Source organism: Eleutherodactylus coqui, chromosome 2, assembly GCF_035609145.1.
Source record: "Eleutherodactylus coqui strain aEleCoq1 chromosome 2, aEleCoq1.hap1, whole genome shotgun sequence".
Lineage (NCBI taxonomy): Eukaryota > Metazoa > Chordata > Amphibia > Anura > Eleutherodactylidae > Eleutherodactylus > Eleutherodactylus coqui.
In genome coordinates, this window is record NC_089838.1 from 344,051,087 (window position 1) to 344,070,643 (window position 19,557).

General features: G+C 51.3%; 2 protein-coding genes across 2 annotated transcripts in view; both read left to right on the plus strand.

The window, feature by feature from the left end:
• The window catches only part of ACTL6B (actin like 6B), a 90,056-nt gene extending 79,074 nt beyond the window's left edge, over positions 1 to 10,982 (plus strand). The window contains exons 11-14 of the mRNA XM_066593938.1: positions 6,235 to 6,315; positions 6,550 to 6,645; positions 10,427 to 10,513; positions 10,638 to 10,982. Of these exons, the coding sequence (XP_066450035.1) occupies positions 6,235 to 6,315; positions 6,550 to 6,645; positions 10,427 to 10,513; positions 10,638 to 10,718 (345 nt within the window). The 3' untranslated portion in view covers positions 10,719 to 10,982. The remainder of the gene's footprint in view (positions 1 to 6,234; positions 6,316 to 6,549; positions 6,646 to 10,426; positions 10,514 to 10,637) is intronic.
• Positions 10,983 to 11,364: 382 nt separating this feature from the next.
• The window catches only part of TFR2 (transferrin receptor 2), a 131,304-nt gene continuing 123,111 nt past the window's right edge, over positions 11,365 to 19,557 (plus strand). Inside the window, exon 1 of the mRNA XM_066593946.1 lies at positions 11,365 to 11,387. The gene's annotated coding sequence lies outside the window, so the exon portion shown is untranslated. The remainder of the gene's footprint in view (positions 11,388 to 19,557) is intronic.

The window sequence follows — 19,557 nt, forward strand, 5'->3', positions numbered from 1 at the left end:
GCTGGAACTAGAGAAAGCTGCGTGCAGTCAGGCAGAGAAGCAAGCAGAGATCTTGAAAGACTTACTGGGTTACAAGGAAAACCATGAAGCACTGCATGAGAGACTGGTGTCCCAGCTACAGATGAGCTTGGATGAGAAAGCTGAAGTACATGGAACCCAAATCCAGGAGCTGGAACGGAGTCATGCTGTAGCTGTGGGGAAACTGTCCAAGCAGTTGAAGCAAATTGAAAAAGTGAAAGAAACATGGAGAAGTGAGTGTCTTGAGCTGACCCAAAGGTGATGGGGTTGTTGGAAGACAAGTGTGCATATGAGTGCAAGAAAAATATAGTGAAAATGCAGCTTCAAGAGCTACAAGTAAAATTCACTGAAGGTGACAGAGTGCAGACAGCGTTGTCTGAGCAGGTGAGCAGGCTGCAGGTGAAGCTGGAAGCTCAGAGTGAAGAGTTCCAGAAGTTACTGCAGCAGAAGCGGCAGAAGCTTGGTCTCAGTGCACACCTGAAGACTATTCAAGGTGAGAAAGATGTGCTCCTCAAGCAGGTAGAGGAGGATGCAGAAGCTAAGAGAAACCTGTCAGAGCAGATTGCAACACTTCAGGCTGAGGTGGTGGATCTGGAAGATAGACTGGAGAAGAGTGCTGTGTGCTTGGATTCTGTGGAAGAGCAGAAAAGAGAAATACAAGAGGAGTCAGAAGCTACAAGGCAGCAGTATGAAGAGAAGACAGCCGCATGTGATAAACTTGAGAAGGTTAAAGTAAGTCTTCAGCAAGAGGTAGAAGATGTTTCTGTGAAGCTTGGTCCCAAAAGGAGCTTGTGTCCAAACTGAGGAAGACGCAGCAAATATGTGAACAGCAGCTTACAGAGGAGAAAATCAGGTCGGCAAGATATGTCACTGAATGTGAGCGTGCTGAAGAAAGGGTCTGTATGAAAGAGACTGAAGTGTTAACTGTAACGCACACCCTGCAAATGATGTCAGAGAGGGAAGGGAAACTGTATGAGAACCCTGCATGCTGGGTCACGGTTGGAGAGCAAGATGGTGAAATCCTAGAAGTGGAAGCGATAAATCAGCTGTTTTGTCTTCAAACTGATGTCTATGATGAACTTGAGAAGTTTACCGTGAGTCTTCAGCAGGAAGTAGAAGACATTAGTGTGGAGTTTGGTTACCAATGTCAGATGGCGTCCAACTCAGAGAAGAGACAAAAGATGTGTGAACAGTGGCTTACTGAGGAGAAGTCAGTGTTTCCTAAAGTTGCAAAAGAGAGGTGTAACAAGCGGGTGCGCACTGAAGTGCAAGACTGGATTAGCGCCAAGACAGATGCTGAAAAGAGAACCCTGATATGGGAAAAGCCAAAAGGTGTGTTCCAACGACCGGTAGAAGGAATGGAGTCCTTGTTGGAGAATATTAAGAAAGAGACTGAAGCGCTAACCCTGAAGCGCCCCCTGGAAGTAGTGTCAGGCAGAGCAGAGCTTCAGCAGTTCTCAGAGAAGTTGTGCATGAAGATAAAATGCTGGAAATCAGATAGCCAAGCGGCTGAAAGAAGGTTCAGAGACCAGAGATGTCTAAAACCCAGTTCAGACAGAGAAGAAAAAAGGTGATCTTGTTAAAGAATCTGAGAGTTACAAGTAGTAAAGAATGCCAAATTCTATTTACAAAAGGAGACTACTGAAGGTCAGAAGGTCTCACAAGTGGCGGCAGAAGTCTTGGAAGAGCTGCAGCAAAAGAATAATGACGTAAAGAAGCAAACCCAGAAAGTGTCGAAACAGATGGTCCAAGTGGTAGAAGCCTATCACAGGGATGCTGGCTCCAAGGACCAACTCATCAGTGAACTGCATGCTGCCAAGCAAAAGTCAGAGTCAGAGGGAAAGGAACTTCGAAGAATGCTATTGGTTCTAACCGATGACAACACCGTACTAAGAAAAGCGATGGAATTGTTACAAAGTGAGGAAAAGAGGATAATTATAAACCTGAATAAACTGAAAAATGAAGTGGAGAGTGTAATCTATAGCAAGGCCAGGCTGGAGCATGAGCTACAAGAGGAACTGGAAGAACACAGAGACAAGGGTCTTGAGCTAGAAGAGACCTTCAAATTGGAGGCTCCGTTAGAAAGTCTCCACAAGCCGTCCTGCACTGAAATGGAGGACTGTGTTAGCTCCAAGGATGATATTGGGAAGAGTGTACATGAACTAGAAAAGTCTACTAAAGCTTTGGAACAGCAAATAGAAGAAATGAAGGGTCAGGTAGAAAGACTTGACTATAAGTTACAAGCCACAGAGGATACGAAGTTGCACTTGGAAGTCAACTTGCAAGCTGTGAGAGCACGGTCTGACAAAACTTTGCAAGGTTGGGATGAGTCGTGTGAAGACAAAAAGAGAGAACTTGTCAGACAAGTAAAACTTGAAGGAGACCCCCGAGCCTGGAGCTTTGACCCCGGGGGCCAAGAAGAAAAGGCAAACGTGTGTGTATGGGAGAAGGCCTGGGTCGCATGGAGCTCTTCCTCTTTCTGAAAACTGTTTTGCAAAAGTTTATCGTGGAGCCCACTGTAGATAGAGAGACTTTGAGCGTGGGACCGAAGCCCAACACCCAGGCCTTGTCAAGGACGCATTGCAGGACAGCTAAAAGTGTCCGATCCCACGGGCTCGAACAGAGGGGGAGGGTATGTGAGACAGTGACTGACAAAGTGCTGTCGGGCGGATACGTGCCACCGAGCTGTCTGGGCTCGGTGGAGGAAGCCAGCATTTGGGTGTCGGTAACACTAAGTTACTGACACGGTGTAGTGTAATGCAGTGGCTCCAAGCCGCATAGTCCGGGCCGGCTTTTCCTGGAGTGGTCAAAGCGAAGGGTGGGATGGCCACTCCCACGTACCAGGTGAGGCTGGTACCAGGCCTTATAAAGCCTGGGTCTGCAGGTCTAACAGGGAGAGGTTGGCTGAGAGAGCCAGAGAGACGGCTCAGTGGAGCTAGGAGCTCGGCTAGCCCAGGGTGCGGCTGAGAAGGTCAGAGGTTTACAGGGAGATGCCCCTAACCTCACCACCACCTGAGAGGGTGTGCTGAGACCTCTGCAGGTCTGAGGACCAGACTGGCAGTGCGCAGCAAGCAGAGTTTTTTTCAAGTGAGTAGTCAGGGCCAGTCTATGTATAGTGAGCGCTCAGACGAGCAGGGGTTACTTTATGTTGGCCTGGAGTTAAGGCCTGGTTTGCTTTATGTGTGCTGAAATAAACCCAGGCGAAGCCTGGACTATAGAACTTTATCCTGTGTGTCACTGTCTCTGTGGATACCCAGGCTGCTACATATCCTAACGCTAATCCCTCACACTGTTCACAAATTCTTAGCCACCGCATTCTCCATCCAGATCAATAAAAAGATGTCTGGTTTGTGTGCAGCCCTGAACCACTGAAGCATATAGAGAGCTAGCTGATATACCTGTCTTCACCCAAGTTAATTTGGTACGGGTTTTGTTGTTCGCACGGAAATTTTTTTTTAATGAAGTGGTGGTTACTTTAGAGGAAAAAAATCTGTATACACATAGAGGAGCATTAGATTCTCCTCAGGCTGCATGTACTGATGTCCCTCTCCAGAATGTGCCGCCCCTTTCACTCTCCTAACTTTATACCCTTAAAAGTAATGCCGCTTTTATTCACATTTACCCCCAGATTGGAGGATGCAGCCCCTTCTTAGCCTTCATCCATGTACATACACATAGAGGGGGGTAGATTCTCCTCAGTATATACACATAGAGGTGAGGTAGATTCTCCTCAGTATATACACATAGAGGGGGGTAGATTCTCCTCAGTATATACACACAGAGGTGAGGTAGATTCTCCTCAGTACATACACATAGAGGGGGGTAGATTCTCCTCAGTATATACACATAGAGGTGAGATAGATCCTCCTCAGTATATACACACAGAGGTGAGATAGATCCTCCTCAGTATATACACACAGAGGTGAGATAGATCCTCCTCAGTATATACACACAGAGGTGAGATAGATCCTCCTCAGTATATACACACAGAGGTGAGATAGATCCTCCTCAGTATATACACACAGAGGTGAGATAGATCCTCCTCAGTATATACACACAGAGGTGAGATAGATCCTCCTCAGTATATACACACAGAGGTGAGATAGATCCTCCTCAGTATATACACACAGAGGTGAGGTAGATTCCCCTCAGTATATACACATAGAGGGGAGGTAGATTCTCCTCAGTATATACACATAGAGGGGAGGTAGATTCTCCTCAGTATATACACACAGAGGTGAGGTAGATTCTCCTCAGTATATACACACACAGAGGTGAGGTAGATTCTTCTCAGTATATACACATAGAGGTGAGGTAGATTCTCCTCAGTATATACACATAGAGGGGAGGTAGATTCTCCTCAGTATATACACACAGAGGTGAGGTAGATTCTCCTCAGTATATACACACAGAGGTGAGATAGATCCTCCTCAGTATATACACACAGAGGGGAGGTAGATCCTCCTCAGTACATAGACACAGAGGTGAGGTAGATCCTCCTCAGTATATAAATATAGAGGTGAGGTAAATTCTCCTCAGTATATACACACAGAGGGGAGGTAGATCCTCCTCAGTATATACACACAGAGGTGAGGTAGATTCTCCTCAGTATATACACACAGAGGTGAGGTAGATTCTCCTCAGTATATACACATAGAGGTGAGGTAGATTCTCCTCAGTATATACACATAGAGGTGAGGTAGCGTCTCCTCAGTATATACACATAGAGGAGAGGTAGCGTCTCCTCAGTATATACACATAGAGGAGAGGTAGATTCTCCTCAGTATATACACATAGAGGTGAGATAGATTCTCCTCAGTATATACACATAGAGGGGAGGTACATTCTCTTCAGTATATACACATAGAGGTCAGGTAGATTCTCCTCAGTATATACACATGGAGGGGAGGTAGATTCTCCTCAGTATATACACACAGAGGGGAGGTAGATTCTCCTCAGTATATACACATAGAGGTGAGGCAGTTTCTCCTCAGTATATACACATAGAGGGGAGGTAGATTCTCCTCAGTATATATACAGAGGGTGAGGTAGGTTCTCCTCAGTATATATACAGAGGGGTGAGGTAGATTCTCCTCAGTATATACTCATAGAGGTGAGGTAGATTCTCCTCAGTATATACACATAGAGAGGGGACAGATTTTCCTTAGTATATACACATAGAGGTGAGGTAGATTCACCTCAGTATATACGCATAGAGGAGAGGTAGATTCTCCTCAGTATATACACATAGAGGTGAGGTAGATTCTCTTCTCTTTATACACAGGTAGGTCAGTTAGATTCTCCTCAGTATATACAAAGAGAGGTCCACCAGTCCAGCCTTCATCTAATCGCCAACCGTTGTCCAGTGGTGAAGCAAACCGTCGCTGTAGTGCAAACTTGTCACCACAGAAGGTTAAACGTTGCCGTGAAGCTAATCCAGCTCACATCACAGCGACAAGCCACAATGTCACCTCAGCCACCAGCTGAAGTTCATAAAACACATGCAGCTCATATGCGAAAGCAACGAGCCAACATGTCTCCTCATCGAACTGAACGTCTGTTACTAAAGTAAATGAAATAAGGGGCGGGGGAGAGCGAGGAGAGAAATCTCCTCCAGCTACCCCGGCCCCCTGGTGGCCATGTTTGTGCCTGGAGAAGAAGAAAAAAAGATGAAAAACCCGGAATATACAAGGGGGGGTGTTAGTGTAGTATGTCTCCACTCAGGAGTGACCTCATCAGCTTTGAGCGTGACCTGGGCATTACTTGTAGGTCAGCCTGGCAAACCCATACTTCCAGTGAAGACATACTACACTAACACCCTGTCTGACCTCTGCTTCAGCCTGTGTCTGTCTCGGGGTCCTCTCAGTCTGCGGCTTCTCACACCCCAGTAATGCACCCCCCTCTGGTAACGGGGTGAAATCTCTTCTCTGTGTCGTAGAGGCATCTAGTGGTCAACAAGCTCTACAAGCGGGATAACTGGTCACTACATACAAGGAGCCTCCAAGAGCGTCTTATAGGCCAAGGGGGAACCACTTTTAGGGGGTCCAGTGACAAGACCGTCTATCTAATCACCACGACTTTAACCATTTGTATATCTGCCCAAGATGGAACCGCATGCTAGGGTCTGCAGCAAAACCACAACTTCTTCTGGTGGCAGATGATACTGACAGAGTGTATGATCCCGTGTAATCCAGCACCTTCTTGCTTCTCTTCCAGGGTCTCTCCGGTAACACCATGCTGGGAGTCGGGCACGTGGTCACCAGCAGTATTGGCATGTGTGATATAGACATCCGGCCTGTGAGTATCCCACCTTCCTGTACACGATACAGAAGGGCCGTCCTTCATGGCCACCAGGACATTTCATGTTACTTCACATCCATGTGGCCGGCGGTTGTTTTTTATTCAGGTCCCATAGTACATCATGTCCAAAATGTGTAGGGGAGGTGATAACTGCAGGTTATGCACATCTGGTTGTCACCCCCTTATTTAGGAAGGTGACATTACTCTGACCCCCCGATGTTACCCTCGCAGGGTCTGTACGGCAGCGTCATCGTCACCGGGGGGAATACTCTGCTTCAGGGCTTCAACGACCGACTGAATCGCGAACTCTCTCAGAAGACGCCGCCGGTGAGACGTGCCAAGGATTCCTCCATGTTGAATTGGTAGTCGGGGGTCTGCTGGCCGGTCGTTATACCAGGAGGGGGCGCTCTTAGGGAATGTTTACACCAGACACTCAATGCAGAATCTGACTAAATATCAGATGTGTTTCCCCTGAACTCCAAAGTCTTAGCGCTGCCAGCGCTCACGGCACCCAGCAGCCTCTAGTGAGTGCACAGTTGGGGGCCCAAGAGAGGTCTGGGACAGGTGTGAGGCACAGGTCAGGTGGGGGACCGGGACAGCTGGGGGGCCCAGGAGAGGTGTGGGCCCAGGACAGATGTGAGGCCTGGGACAAGTGTGAGACACAGGAGAGGTCCAGGAGCCATGAGGTCTGGGAGAGGTGTGGGGCACAGCTCAGGTGGCGGGCCTGGGACAGGTGGGGGGCCCAAGAGAGGACTGGGGCGCCCTGAACAGGTGTGAGGCACAGGTCAGGTGGACAGCCCAGGAGAGGTGGGGGGCCCGGGACAGGTGGGGGGCCCAAAAGAGATCTGGGAGAGGTGTGGGGTACCGCTCAGGTGGGGGGCCCAAGACAGGTGTGAGGCTCGGGACAGGTATGGGACCCAGGAGAGGTCCAGGAAAGGTAGGGGGCCCAAGAAAGGTCTGGGAGAGGTGTGGGGTACAGTTCAAGTGGAAGGCCCGTGACAGGTGTGAGGCACAGGTCAGGTGAGTGGCCCAGGAGAGGTGGGGGCCCAAGAGAGGTGTGGGCACAGGACAGGTTTGAGGCCTGGGACAGGTGTGGAGCACAGGAGAGGCCTGGAGATGTGGGGGGGGGGGGCAAGAGAGGTCAGGGAGAGGTGTGGTGTACAGCTCAGGTGCGGGGCACAGGACAGGTGTGAGACCCAGGAAAGGTCTGGGAGAGGTGGGAGGCCCAAGAGAGGTCTGGGGCCTGGGACGGGGGAGCCCAAGAGAGGTCTGGGAGAGTTGTGGAACCAGGACAGGTGTGAGGCCCAGGAGAGGTGGGGGTCCCAAGAGAGGTCTGGGACAGGTGTGAGGCACAGGTCAGGTGGGGGACCGGGACAGGTGGGGGGCCCAGGAGAGGTGTGGGCCCAGGACAGATGTGAGGCCTGGGACAAGTGTGAGACACAGGAGAGGTCCAGGAGCCATGAGGTCTGGGAGAGGTGTGGGGCACAGCTCAGGTGGCGGGCCTGGGACAGGTGGGGGGCCCAAGAGAGGACTGGGGCGCCCTGAACAGGTGTGAGGCACAGGTCAGGTGGACAGCCCAGGAGAGGTGGGGGGCCCGGGACAGGTGGGGGGCCCAAAAGAGATCTGGGAGAGGTGTGGGGTACCGCTCAGGTGGGGGGCCCAAGACAGGTGTGAGGCTCGGGACAGGTATGGGACCCAGGAGAGGTCCAGGAAAGGTAGGGGGCCCAAGAAAGGTCTGGGAGAGGTGTGGGGTACAGTTCAAGTGGAAGGCCCGTGACAGGTGTGAGGCACAGGTCAGGTGAGTGGCCCAGGAGAGGTGGGGGCCCAAGAGAGGTGTGGGCACAGGACAGGTTTGAGGCCTGGGACAGGTGTGGAGCACAGGAGAGGCCTGGAGATGTGGGGGGGGGCAAGAGAGGTCAGGGAGAGGTGTGGTGTACAGCTCAGGTGCGGGGCACAGGACAGGTGTGAGACCCAGGAAAGGTCTGGGAGAGGTGGGAGGCCCAAGAGAGGTCTGGGGCCTGGGACGGGGGAGCCCAAGAGAGGTCTGGGAGAGTTGTGGAACCAGGACAGGTGTGAGGCCCAGGAGAGGTGGGGGTCCCAAGAGAGATCTGGGAGGGGTCGGGGGCCCAAGAGAGGTCTGGGAGAGGTGGGGGGGCCAAGAGAGGTGTGAGGCACAGGTCAGGTGGGGGGCCTGGGACAAATGTGGGGCCCAGTAGAGGTCCGGCAGAGGTGTGGGCCCAGGACAGGTGTGAGGCACAGGACAGGTGTAAGGTACAGGAGAGGTCCAGGAGAGGTGGGAGTCCCAAAAGAGATCTGGGAGAGGTGGGGGGCCCTAGAGAGGTCAGGGGCCGAGGACAGGCGGGTGGCCCAGGAGAGGTGTGAGGTCCAGGACAGGTGTGGGGCCCAGAAAAGGTTGGGAGAGGTGGGAGGCCCAAGAGAGGTCTGGGGCCCAGGAAAGGGGGGGAGCCCAAAAGAGGTCTGGCACAGGTGTGGACCCAGGACAGGTGTAAGATCCAGGAGAGGTGGGGGTCCCAAAAGAGATCTGGGAGAGGTGGGGGCCTAAGAGAAGCCTGGGGTCCAGGACAGGTGGGGGGCCCATGAGAGGTGTGAGGTACAGTACAGGTGTGAGGCACAGGTCAGGTGTGGGGCCTGGGACAGGTGTGGGGCCCAGGAGAGGTCTGGGAGAGGTGAGGGGCCCAGGACAGTTGGGGGCTCAAGAGAAGTTTGGAAGAGGAGTGGGCCCTGGACAGGTGTGGAGCACAGGAGAGGCCTGGAGAGGTGGGAGGCTCAAGAGAGGTCTGGGGCCAGGGAAAGGGGTGGGAGCCGAAGAGAGGTCTGGGAGAGGTGTGGACCCAGGACAGGTGTGAGGTCCAGAAGAGGTGAGGGTCCCAAAAGAGATCTGGGAGAGGTGTGGGGCCCAAGAGAGGTCTGGGGCCCAGGACAGGTGGGGTCTCAAAAGAGATCTGGGAGAGATGGGGGCCTAAGAGAGGTCTGGGGTCTGGGACAGGTGGGGGGCCCAGGGGAGGTGTGAGGTCCAGGACAGGTGTGAGGCACAGCTCAGGTGGGGGGCCCAGGACAAGTGGGGGGCCCAAGAGAGGTCTGAAAGAGGTGTGGGCCCAGGACAGGTGTGAGGCTCGGGAGAGGTGGAGGGCACAGCTCAGGTGGAGAGCAAAGCTCAGGTGTGGGGCCCAGGACAGTTGAGGGGCACAGGAGAGGTGGGGGCCCAGGAGAGGTCCTAGGAAAGGTGTGGGCCCAGGACAGATGTGAGGCCTGGGACAGATGTGGGGCACAAGAGAGGTCCAGGACCCATGAGGTCTGGGAGAGGTGTGGGGCACAGCTCAGGTGGGGGGGGGGGCCTGGGACAGGTGGGGGCCCAAGAGAAGTCTGGGAGAGGTGTGGACCCAGGACAGGTGTGGGGCACAGGTCAGGTGGGGGTTCCGGGACAGGTGGGGGGCCCAAGAGAGGTCTGGAAGAGGTGTGGGCCCAGGACAGGTGTGGGGCACAGGACAGGTCCGGGAGAGGTGTTGGGCATAGCTCAGGTGGAGGGCCCTAGAGAGGTCTGGGGCCTGGGACAGGTGGGTGGCCCAAGAGAGGTCCAGGAGAGGTGGGGGGCTCAGGATAGGTGTGAGGCACAGGTCAGTTGGGGGGCCTGGGACAGGTGTGAGGCACATCTCAGGTGGGGGACCCGGGACAGGTGGGGGGCCCAAGAGAGGTCTGGAAGAGGTGTGGGCCCAGGACAGGCGTGAGCCCCGGGACAGGTGTGGGGCACTGAAGAGGTCCGGGAGAGGCGGGAGACCCAAGAGAGGTCTGGGAGAGGTGTGGGGCACAGTTCAGGTGGGGGGCCCTGGAGAGGTATGGGCTTTGCTTTGTGTAGCAGCATGCAGAATGTCACAAACTCCCTCTTTGCTTGTATTCTGGGCAGTGTCCCCGAGCCCCTCCTAGCATGTCTTCTTATGTGGCGCCCCCTCTGGTCCTGGGTGTAACTGCTCCCTCTGGACCCCTATGTGTCAGCACTGCAGCCCCCTTATTTATCACGGACCCTGTATATCTTAGGCGGTGACTCCCCTATAAATATAAGGGTCCCCCAATCTCGCTGTTCTCCCCGCAGAGTATGCGTCTGAAGCTCATCGCCAGTAACAGCTCCATTGAACGGCGCTTCAGCTCCTGGATCGGGGGATCTATACTGGCCTCCCTGGTGAGTTATACATTCAGGATCTCTGCTTGCTGTCAGTGAATGTGTCTGTCTGTAGGCTCACAGCTGAGCGTTTGTTACAATGAGTCAGGAGGGGACGGTCACCCTTCTTCCCGTCTTCTTCTAGGGGACCTTCCAGCAGATGTGGATCTCTAAGCAGGAGTACGAGGAAGGAGGGAAGCAATGTGTGGAGCGCAAATGTCCATGATCTCCCAAGATCCGTCCACCAGCGCTCCAAGCGCGATGCTCTGCAGAATCTCCTCCCCACACGAGGGGGCCGAAGTAAATGTTCGTCCTGCAGTCGCCGTCTACCCGTCTCTGGGAATGATTAGCAATCCAGCCGCCATTCCAGCTCCGCAGGGTATTACCCAGCATGCCTAGCAAGAAGGGGACAGAAGGGCCGACCGGCGTCCTCAGAAAGGGGAATCATTTATATCACACCCTGCAAATGTAATAAAACCATGAGAAATCCCGCCAGAGTCTGCGTGGGTGTGACCATGTGACCACCGGAGACCAGATAATACCGCCATATACTGCCTGGATAACACCGCCGTTGTAAGTGGCGCTCATTGGCATCTCCTGGTTGCAGCTCCTTCGGGATACAACTGGAAGGGGTGCCCCCGATGCCAATGATGCCCTCGCAGGTGCCCTGCTTACCAGAACAGTCTGCTGGTCTTCTCTCTAGCCAGGGGGAGGATTTTTGCCCCCTGCCGCTGGCCATGACTTGTGATGCCTCCTGTTTGTCAGGGATGGCAGGCGTCACATCTCTCCCTATTTACACAACCCGCTGAGGTTTGGCGCGGCTCCGTGCTGCAGGGTGGACTTTGATTTATTTAGACATCCCGGGACAGCGAGGTGCAGGAAAGTGAGGAAGCAGGTGAGCGCCCACTAAATGTACGTCGTTGGCTGTGGCCAGGGGGGGGCATGTGACCCTGGTGATCGCTGTATATGGAGGGCCTCAGCGCAGTGCCACTAGACAAGGATGGCGCCGAGCCACTGGGGGGCTCCATTGTGGCTCTCTGGGAGTGCTGGGAAGGTAGGGGGCGTCATCATCATCTCTGCTATATAGGTGAATGCTGACAGAGACAGCCCTCCTGGCCTTCATGGCAGTCATTACAGGGGGTTTCTGGGACGTCCAATCAATAGGTGGTCATTATCAGCTCAGTGGGGGTCAGTCCCTTCAAGCGAAATGTACGGCGCTGTACCTGCTATACAATGAGGAGGCCGAGGCGGCGCCAGGAACTGCTGAGAACTTCACATCCATAAGAGAGGACCGCAGGTGAGAGGATATACACAAGTCCTCCTGGCACAACAGCTACACAGGCATGACTTCTACATAAGTGCGACCTCTACACGGGAGCAACCTCTACACAGGCGCGATGGCTACACAGGCGCAACCTCTACACAGGTGCGATGGCTACAGAGGCGCGATGGCTACACAGGCGTGATGGCTACACAGGCGCAACCTCTACACAGGCGCGATGGCTACACAGGCGCGATGGCTACACAGGCGCGATGGCTACACAGGCGCGACGGCTACACAGGCGCAACCTCTACACAGGTGTAATGGCACACAGGCGCGATGGCTACACAGGCGCAACCTCTACACAGGTGCGATGGCTACACAGGCGCAACCTCTACACAGGCGCGATGGCTACGCAGGCGCGACGGCTACACAGGCGCAACCTCTACACAGGTGTAATGGCACACAGGTGCGATGGCTACACAGGCGCAACCTCTACACAGGCGCGATGGCTACACAGGCGCAACCTCTACACAGGCGCAACCTCTACACAGGTGCGATGGCTACAGAGGCGCGATGGCTACACAGGCGTGATGGCTACACAGGCGCAACCTCTACACAGGCGCGACGGCTACACAGGCGCGACGGCTACACAGGCGCAATGGCTACACAGGCGCAACCTCTACACAGGTGTAATGGCACACAGACGCGATGGCTACACAGGCGCAACCTCTACACAGGTGCGATGGCTACACAGGCACAACCTCTACACAGGCGCAATGGCTACACAGGCGCAACCTCTACACAGGTGTAATGGCACACAGGCGCGATGGCTACACAGGCGCAACTTCTACACAGGCGCGAAGGCTGTACGGATGCAACAGCTACATCCGTGGGAGATTTTACACAGGTGAGATGTACAATATACTAGTGAGCACTTTATGCTGATACGAGATATTGGGCCTCATTTATAAAATGAATCTGTCCTTGTAGCCACAGCAACCAATCATAGCGCAGCTCTCATTTCTGATAGTACTCAAGTAAAAAGTAAAGCTGCTGCACTGTGATTGGTTACTGTGGCAACAAGGATAGATTTTCCGTTAAACCGTTTTATAAATGAGGCCAGTTACATTGGTGAGAGGTGTTGTAAGCGGTTGCAGTTGGGGGTGCGACACAGGAGGCTCGTTAACGTTACATAATAGATGTAGCATGAACTCTGTTTCTTAAGGTGACAGTATGTCTCATCACTAAGCGTCTTTCGCTGACATATACATCTTATTCCGTTCCTCTATAGTTCCTCCTGTCAGCAGCAAGGCACATTGCATTCTGCATATTTTGCAGCGTCTTTTACTACGTCTTCTTACTGCAGCGTAACCGCTGTATAATCATCATTCGGGCCGTAGGCCTCACCTCAAATGGCCCGTAGGAGCGGCGTTCTTACCTAGTGAGCACACTGAAGCCCCGAAGTGGTCACATCATCATGGTACTCGCCGTTTCTCTCCCGCATTCCTCGATTCCATAACATTCTACCACAGCAGGTATATTACACTGCCGTCATTGACCCTTTCTGCACAACATCACTCCAGCTTTGGAGGTGCCCGGTAATGCAGGGAGGGAGTCTTCGGCCCCCAGAGACATTAGGGCCCTTTGGTCTTTCTCTGGGTGGGCAGCTGCCTGTTACGGAGAGTCTGATCTCTCTGAAGCCTCTCTAGATGGCCACTGTCATGATATATCAGGCCCGGGGGTTCTGCTGACTCCGGACTCTCTGCTTCTGGGTGGGACATATAGTAACATAGTATATAAGTGTAGTGGCCCAGTACAACGGGGCCCCTCCTGAATGGCGTGTATGCTCAGTATTGTATTATCAGTGTCTTTCATGTTCTGACTCACATCTCCAGCATCTGTCCGGGATACCTGCATTTACGTTTGACATTGCTGCTGGTGTCCTGCACCACCTAGTCAAGATTTTATATGAGAACCTGAATGCGAACGCATCTAGAGAAACCATGTGAGTTCCGTAGCACCTGAAGGGGGTCGACTTTGTTGAGATCAACTCCCAGGTCTCTCTCCCACTCTCTAAGGAACCAAGGTTTCTTAGATGAGGACTGCAAGAGGAGGCCTTTGTATAAATGTTTTACCATTTTCCTGGGGCGGGAGGGGAGTGCAAGGTAGGTCTCGAACCATAGGGGGTTTCTCAGAACACTAAAACAGGAGCTCCAGAACCTCGTCAAGGAGTGATAAAGTCCCATCCTGCTAAGAAAATCCAGCTGGGTGTTGGCGAAAAGGGTGTCAAGCTGGGCTGGGTTTTCAACCGCCTGATCTTTGACAATATCATATATAGTGAGATCATTGAGTTTGTCCCAAATCCCTTCTACTCTCAGAGGTCTGTTTGCTAGGATGGCTGGAATTAGGTAGGCTGGGGTCATTGGAGGGATTGACTTTTTACCTATTGTCCCCAACTGCAACGTCCTGAGCACTTTAATTGTACCCTTAGTAATGAGGCTCAGGGAAGTGGTTTGCCCAAAGAAGGACCGTCCGCCCAGAGATAGATTTGGTTTTCCTTTGTCAGCAAACCCCTTATTCTGACTCAATAACATGGCTGCGGGCGTATCGGCTGAGGTAACTGGCCTTGTAGTTATGGACCAGTACTCACACCAGGTACATGTTGTCAGACAGCATCCAACTCCACTGCAGAGGCATGGGAGAAGATTCCAGGGTTTATTCAGGTAACTTGTAGAATGCACATTCAGCAGTAGGTAAAAAGAATGATGATGAGCCGAGGCACAGAGTAGAGACCTAACACATAGGCTATAGACAGGAGACCCCCCAGCAGGAGGAAGGGGAGGAGCTATACAATATAGGGGGTACAGAGAGCCAGGAGGGACAAACTAAAAAGGCAAACACTTGTAGATACAGTACAGGTTATACATGTCAATGAATAGAGTCAGGTAGATGAGACATGACACTCCCCGTCTGAAATCTTTAGATTTCACTGGATACTGTTTTGACATAATGTCCTTCAAAGTCCAGAAATTCTGTTCCAACCTAAAAAACAAATAAACAAATGCAACGGCAATAATCCATGAACAAACCAACTGTTGTGGCAAGGTAATCCACGGGTGGACTTCTTCAGGTTCTCTCGGTTGCAGTCTGCGGTGATATGCTCCCCGCCATGAGCTGTGTAGGATAATCATGGCTTCCTCAGGTGACTTCCTGCCTTGGAAGAAGAAGTACTAGTTCAAATTCTGTGACTGTAGGGTGTGCCTTACACATATGCCAACCACCACACTTCGATGCGTTCTTTGCAAAACACCGGGCAATGTGAATTAGTCTGCCAATGGCTCGCACAAGAGATCTCCATGTCGAGAAACGTTCGAAGCGATGTGACTTCAGCTTCACCTTAGACGTTATGGGAGTGTAAAGTGTAGAACTTAGGGCTCTGATTTCCTTGTCAGACGCAGGGTCCACCAGATCATAGATGGCATTGGTAGGTAACAAACAAGGATCTCCGTATAGAAATCTTGGAGGTGAAGACCATATGTGGTCTAGCAGATTTGATGTTGGTGCGGCTCTTGTTCCCCGGTCGGCTGTGTTAAGTAATGTGGGGATGTAATGCCACTGGTTGGGGGTGGAGAACCTTCTGATCCTTTCTACTCGGTGTCCTACATACACGTAGAATTGTTTTGTTTGGTTGTGTATACAACCGAGAACAACCTTACTGTCTGTGTAAAAGGTGAATGAATCAAATGCGACGTCCATTTCATCCCTTATCACTTCGGCAATCTCTACTGCTAACAGGGCTGCACAGAGTTCAAGTCTTGGTATGGAATGCGCAGGTTTTGGGGTTAGTTTGGCCTTACCTAGTACAAATCCACAGTGTAGCTCATTGTTGGCTCCTGAGATCTTCAGATAGGCCACTGCGGCTATGGCTTCCATTGATGCATCAGAGAAGATGTGTATTTCCCTTTTGACGGCAGCTAAAAGAGAACTGGGAGCATAACAGCGCGGTACTTGGAGTTGTTCTAATACTTTCAAGGACCTTTTCCATTTTTCCCACCTTTGTTGTTTCTCGACAGGTAAGGGAGCGTCCCAATCCATATTCTCAGTAGTAAGCTGTCTCAGAAGTATCTTGCCCTGAATAGTGATGGGGGCTATGAATCCGAGAGGATCATAAAAACTGTTCACGACGGATAAAACTCCACGCTTGGTGAAAGGTTTGTCGCAAGCTAACACTTGAAATATAAATGTATCTTGTTCGATATTCCAGAGCAATCCTAGGCTGCGTTGTATAGGAAGAACCTCAGAGCTGAGGTCAAGGTCCCGCAAGTTGATTGCATGATCATCAGATGGAAAGGCCTTCATTACTTCCTTGCTGTTGGAGGTAATCTTGTGAAGCCTAAGGTTCGCAACAGACAGCATTTCCTTGGTTCTGGTGAGGAGATCAATCGCCTCTGCGCTTGTGGGTAAGGATTTAAGTCCGTCGTCTACGTAGAAGTTCTTCTCGACGAATTGCTGAGCATCCGATCCGTGCTCCTTCTCACCTTCTTGGGCTGTCCTTCTCAGTCCATAGATTGCTACAGCAGGTGATAGACTGTTGCCGAAGACATGTACCTTCATCCGGTAATCTATGACCTCTTTGCTGACATCATTGTCCTTGTGCCATAGGAACCTGAGATAGTTTCTGTCATCTTCCTTAACGATGAAGCAATGGAACATCTGCTGGATGTCAGCCATAACCGCAACGGGTTCTTGTCTGAAGCGAATTAGAACGCCCATGAGGCTGTTGTTTAGGTTAGGGCCTGTGAGGAGAAGGTTGTTGAGAGAGACACCTTCATGCTGAGCACTGGAATCAAACACAACTCTGATTTGTTCAGGCTTGCGGGGGTGATACACGCCAAAGGATGGAAGGTACCAGCATTCTTCTCCTTCCCTTACCAGTGGCGCAGGTTCTGCATGGTCTCTATCGAATACCTTCTGCATGAAGTCTACGAAATGTTTTTCCATTACTGGTTTTCTCTCAAGAGTGCGTTTCAGAGAGGAGAATCTAGTGGTAGCTTGCTGCCTATTGTTAGGTAGCTTTACTCTTGGAGAACAGAAGGGTAAGGGAGCTACCCAGCTATTGGAGTCATCTTGGGTGAATTCCCTTTCCATGACCTTGACAAATTCAATGTCTTCTCTAGCAGGTGCCAACTTGTTGTCGTCACTTGTTGTATTGAACACTGTTGATCCAAGACTGTCGTCCCAGAGGAAAGTGTTTGTACTGTCTTGTTGGTCGTGGTGCCACTTACTGTTGGTCAGTTTCTCCTTCACCCGATAATGGTGTGGGCATGGATGAAAATAAGTACTGCGACCATTTGGCAAGATGTATGTTTTAAATGAGGAAATCTTGGTTGGCTTTTTCATCTTGTCTATACAGACATTGCCTATGATGACCCATCCTAAGTCAAGGCTTGGGCAAATGGTGCATCATGAGGTCCATTAATTTGCTGACGTATTTTGTGCACCCTAAGAATGTCTCTACACAGCAGAAGTAGAATCTCTGCACTCTTGTCAAGGGCTGGTATTTCGTTAGCTATAGCCCTTAGGTGGGGATGATGGAAAGCGGCCTCTGGTGTAGGGATCTCTCCCCTATTGAATGGTATCTGATAACATTCAACAAGTGTGGGCAAGGGTATCTCAACATTGCCCTTAAGAGAGGCTACTACAAGACCGCTGGCTCTTCTCCCTGAGACCTCTGTCACTCCACTACAAGTACCAAAGGTATATGGGTAAACATCTCCCTTTATGTTAAACAGATCGAAGAGTTCTGACCTTGCAAGTGATCGGTTGCTCTGGTCATCGAGGATGGTGCACACCTTCATAGTCCTTTCTGGTTGACCCTGGGGGTACATGTTGACTAGACATATCCTCGCACAGGACTGGTCACAAATGCCTTCTCCATAGACTTCTGTGCATGAGGAGGATACAGTGGTAGGACTTGCTGTTTGATCTGTGTTCTCCCCGCCATACGTTGGTGGGGTAGGGAAACTTGTAGCTGGTGCAGTACTAGTTTGAGATGGGTGAAGAGCTTGTACATGATCCTCACAACCACACTCAATGCATTTGATGGCATTTTTACAGTCTTTAGCAACGTGTTCAGTAGAAGCGCAACATCTGAAACATACCCCAAACTTCTTCAGAAGCTCCTTGAGTTCTTGGAGTGGTTTCTTCCTGAAGCCGATGCACTTCTTGAGGGGATGAGGCTTCTTATGGAAGGGACACAGGCGATTAGGGTTTTCAACCTTTTATCTTGATGGCTTTTGTAGCAGACTCCCTGTGAAGCTGACAAAGTAGAGGGAAAAATATCGGTCTTTTTTACTGACACCGGACCTCTGCGGCCTTTGTAGTCGGTGCGTGAGTTGTCAGACTTGGATGGGTGTGGACTGGGGATGGATTCCTCATAGGAAAAGCTTGGGTTGTTCTTGGATTCTGCAATGTTTTTGATGAACTCACAGAAGTAGGAAAATGGAGGAAAAGAGACTTGATTTTCTCTCTTATATCTTGACCCCAGAGCGGTCCACTTCTCTTGAAGGTTGTATGGCAGCTTTGACACGATTGGGTTTACTCCACGAGCGGTATCCAGGTAACTGAGGCCAGATAGGTGACTGTCTGCCTTGGCCAGCTGTAGCTCTAGCAGTAAGTCACAGAGCTCTTGGAATTTCTGATTGTCTTCAACAGATATCCTTGGAAAGGCTTGCAGACATTTGAACAGAGCGTTTTCTATTCAGGACTACCATAGGTTCTCTCCAGTCTCTCCCAAGCGGCTGCAAGGCCTGCTGCTGGATTTTCAATGTGGACAGATCTGAGTCTCTTTATTCGTTCTGTAGACTGTGGGCCAAGCCACCGCATCAGTAGATCTAGTTCTTCCGAAGCAGTAATGCCGAGATCGTGAGTTGTGGTTCTGAAGGCACCTTTCCAGCCTCTGTAATTCTCAGGCTGGTCGTCGAACCTTATCAGTCCTGTCTTGGTGAGCTCACGACATACCATGTATCTTGCAAACTCTGACATGTTGGTTTTCTTTGACTTCAGTTGTGAAATTGGTTGAGTGGTGCTGATCACATCGTTTGTGGTGTTTTGTGTGAGAGACGTAGGTACATATGGGGCTGCCAGGGTGTTCAGCCTGTGAGCTGGTTTGAAGTCCATAGGTTTGGTGACGTATAGCTATGGAACCATGTAATTGCTAGAGGTTTGGAGAACCGCTGGTATGTTGAATTGTTCATGAATACCCGTATATTGAGCTTGCTGGGGTGCAGAGCCTTGGTGCTCCATATAGGACGGGAGGTCGGTGTGAGGAACGGGCAGAGTTTTGTGCTGACCTTGCATGCCTGGTGCTGTAGAAGAATGTGCGGCCTGTCGCTCTGGAGAGACGTCTGTTTTGTCAGGAACGTTTGCGGCAGATGGGAAATTGAAGCATTGGCTTAGTACATAGTCTCTTGTGCGCTCGAGAGGTTCCTCTGCATCCAGTCCGCTGAAGTCAATGCTGTCTCTTTCACTCTGACTCGCAGCTTGTTCTAAAACTCTTAACCTTGCTATGGCTGTAGCACGTTCACATTGTTTCTCCAGAGCCTCCATTTCCGCTTTCCTATGTGCAGCTTCCACTTCCGCTTTCTTATGTGCAAAGACGGCCTGTACCTTAGTCGCTTCCGCGCATGCTTTTAGAAGCTGCTCGCTGAGGGTAGAATGCTTTGAAGATCGTGACCTAGATGTACGCTTAGAGCGCCTGGTAGAGTCAGAAATGTGAGATGACATCTCCTGAAGTTGCGCA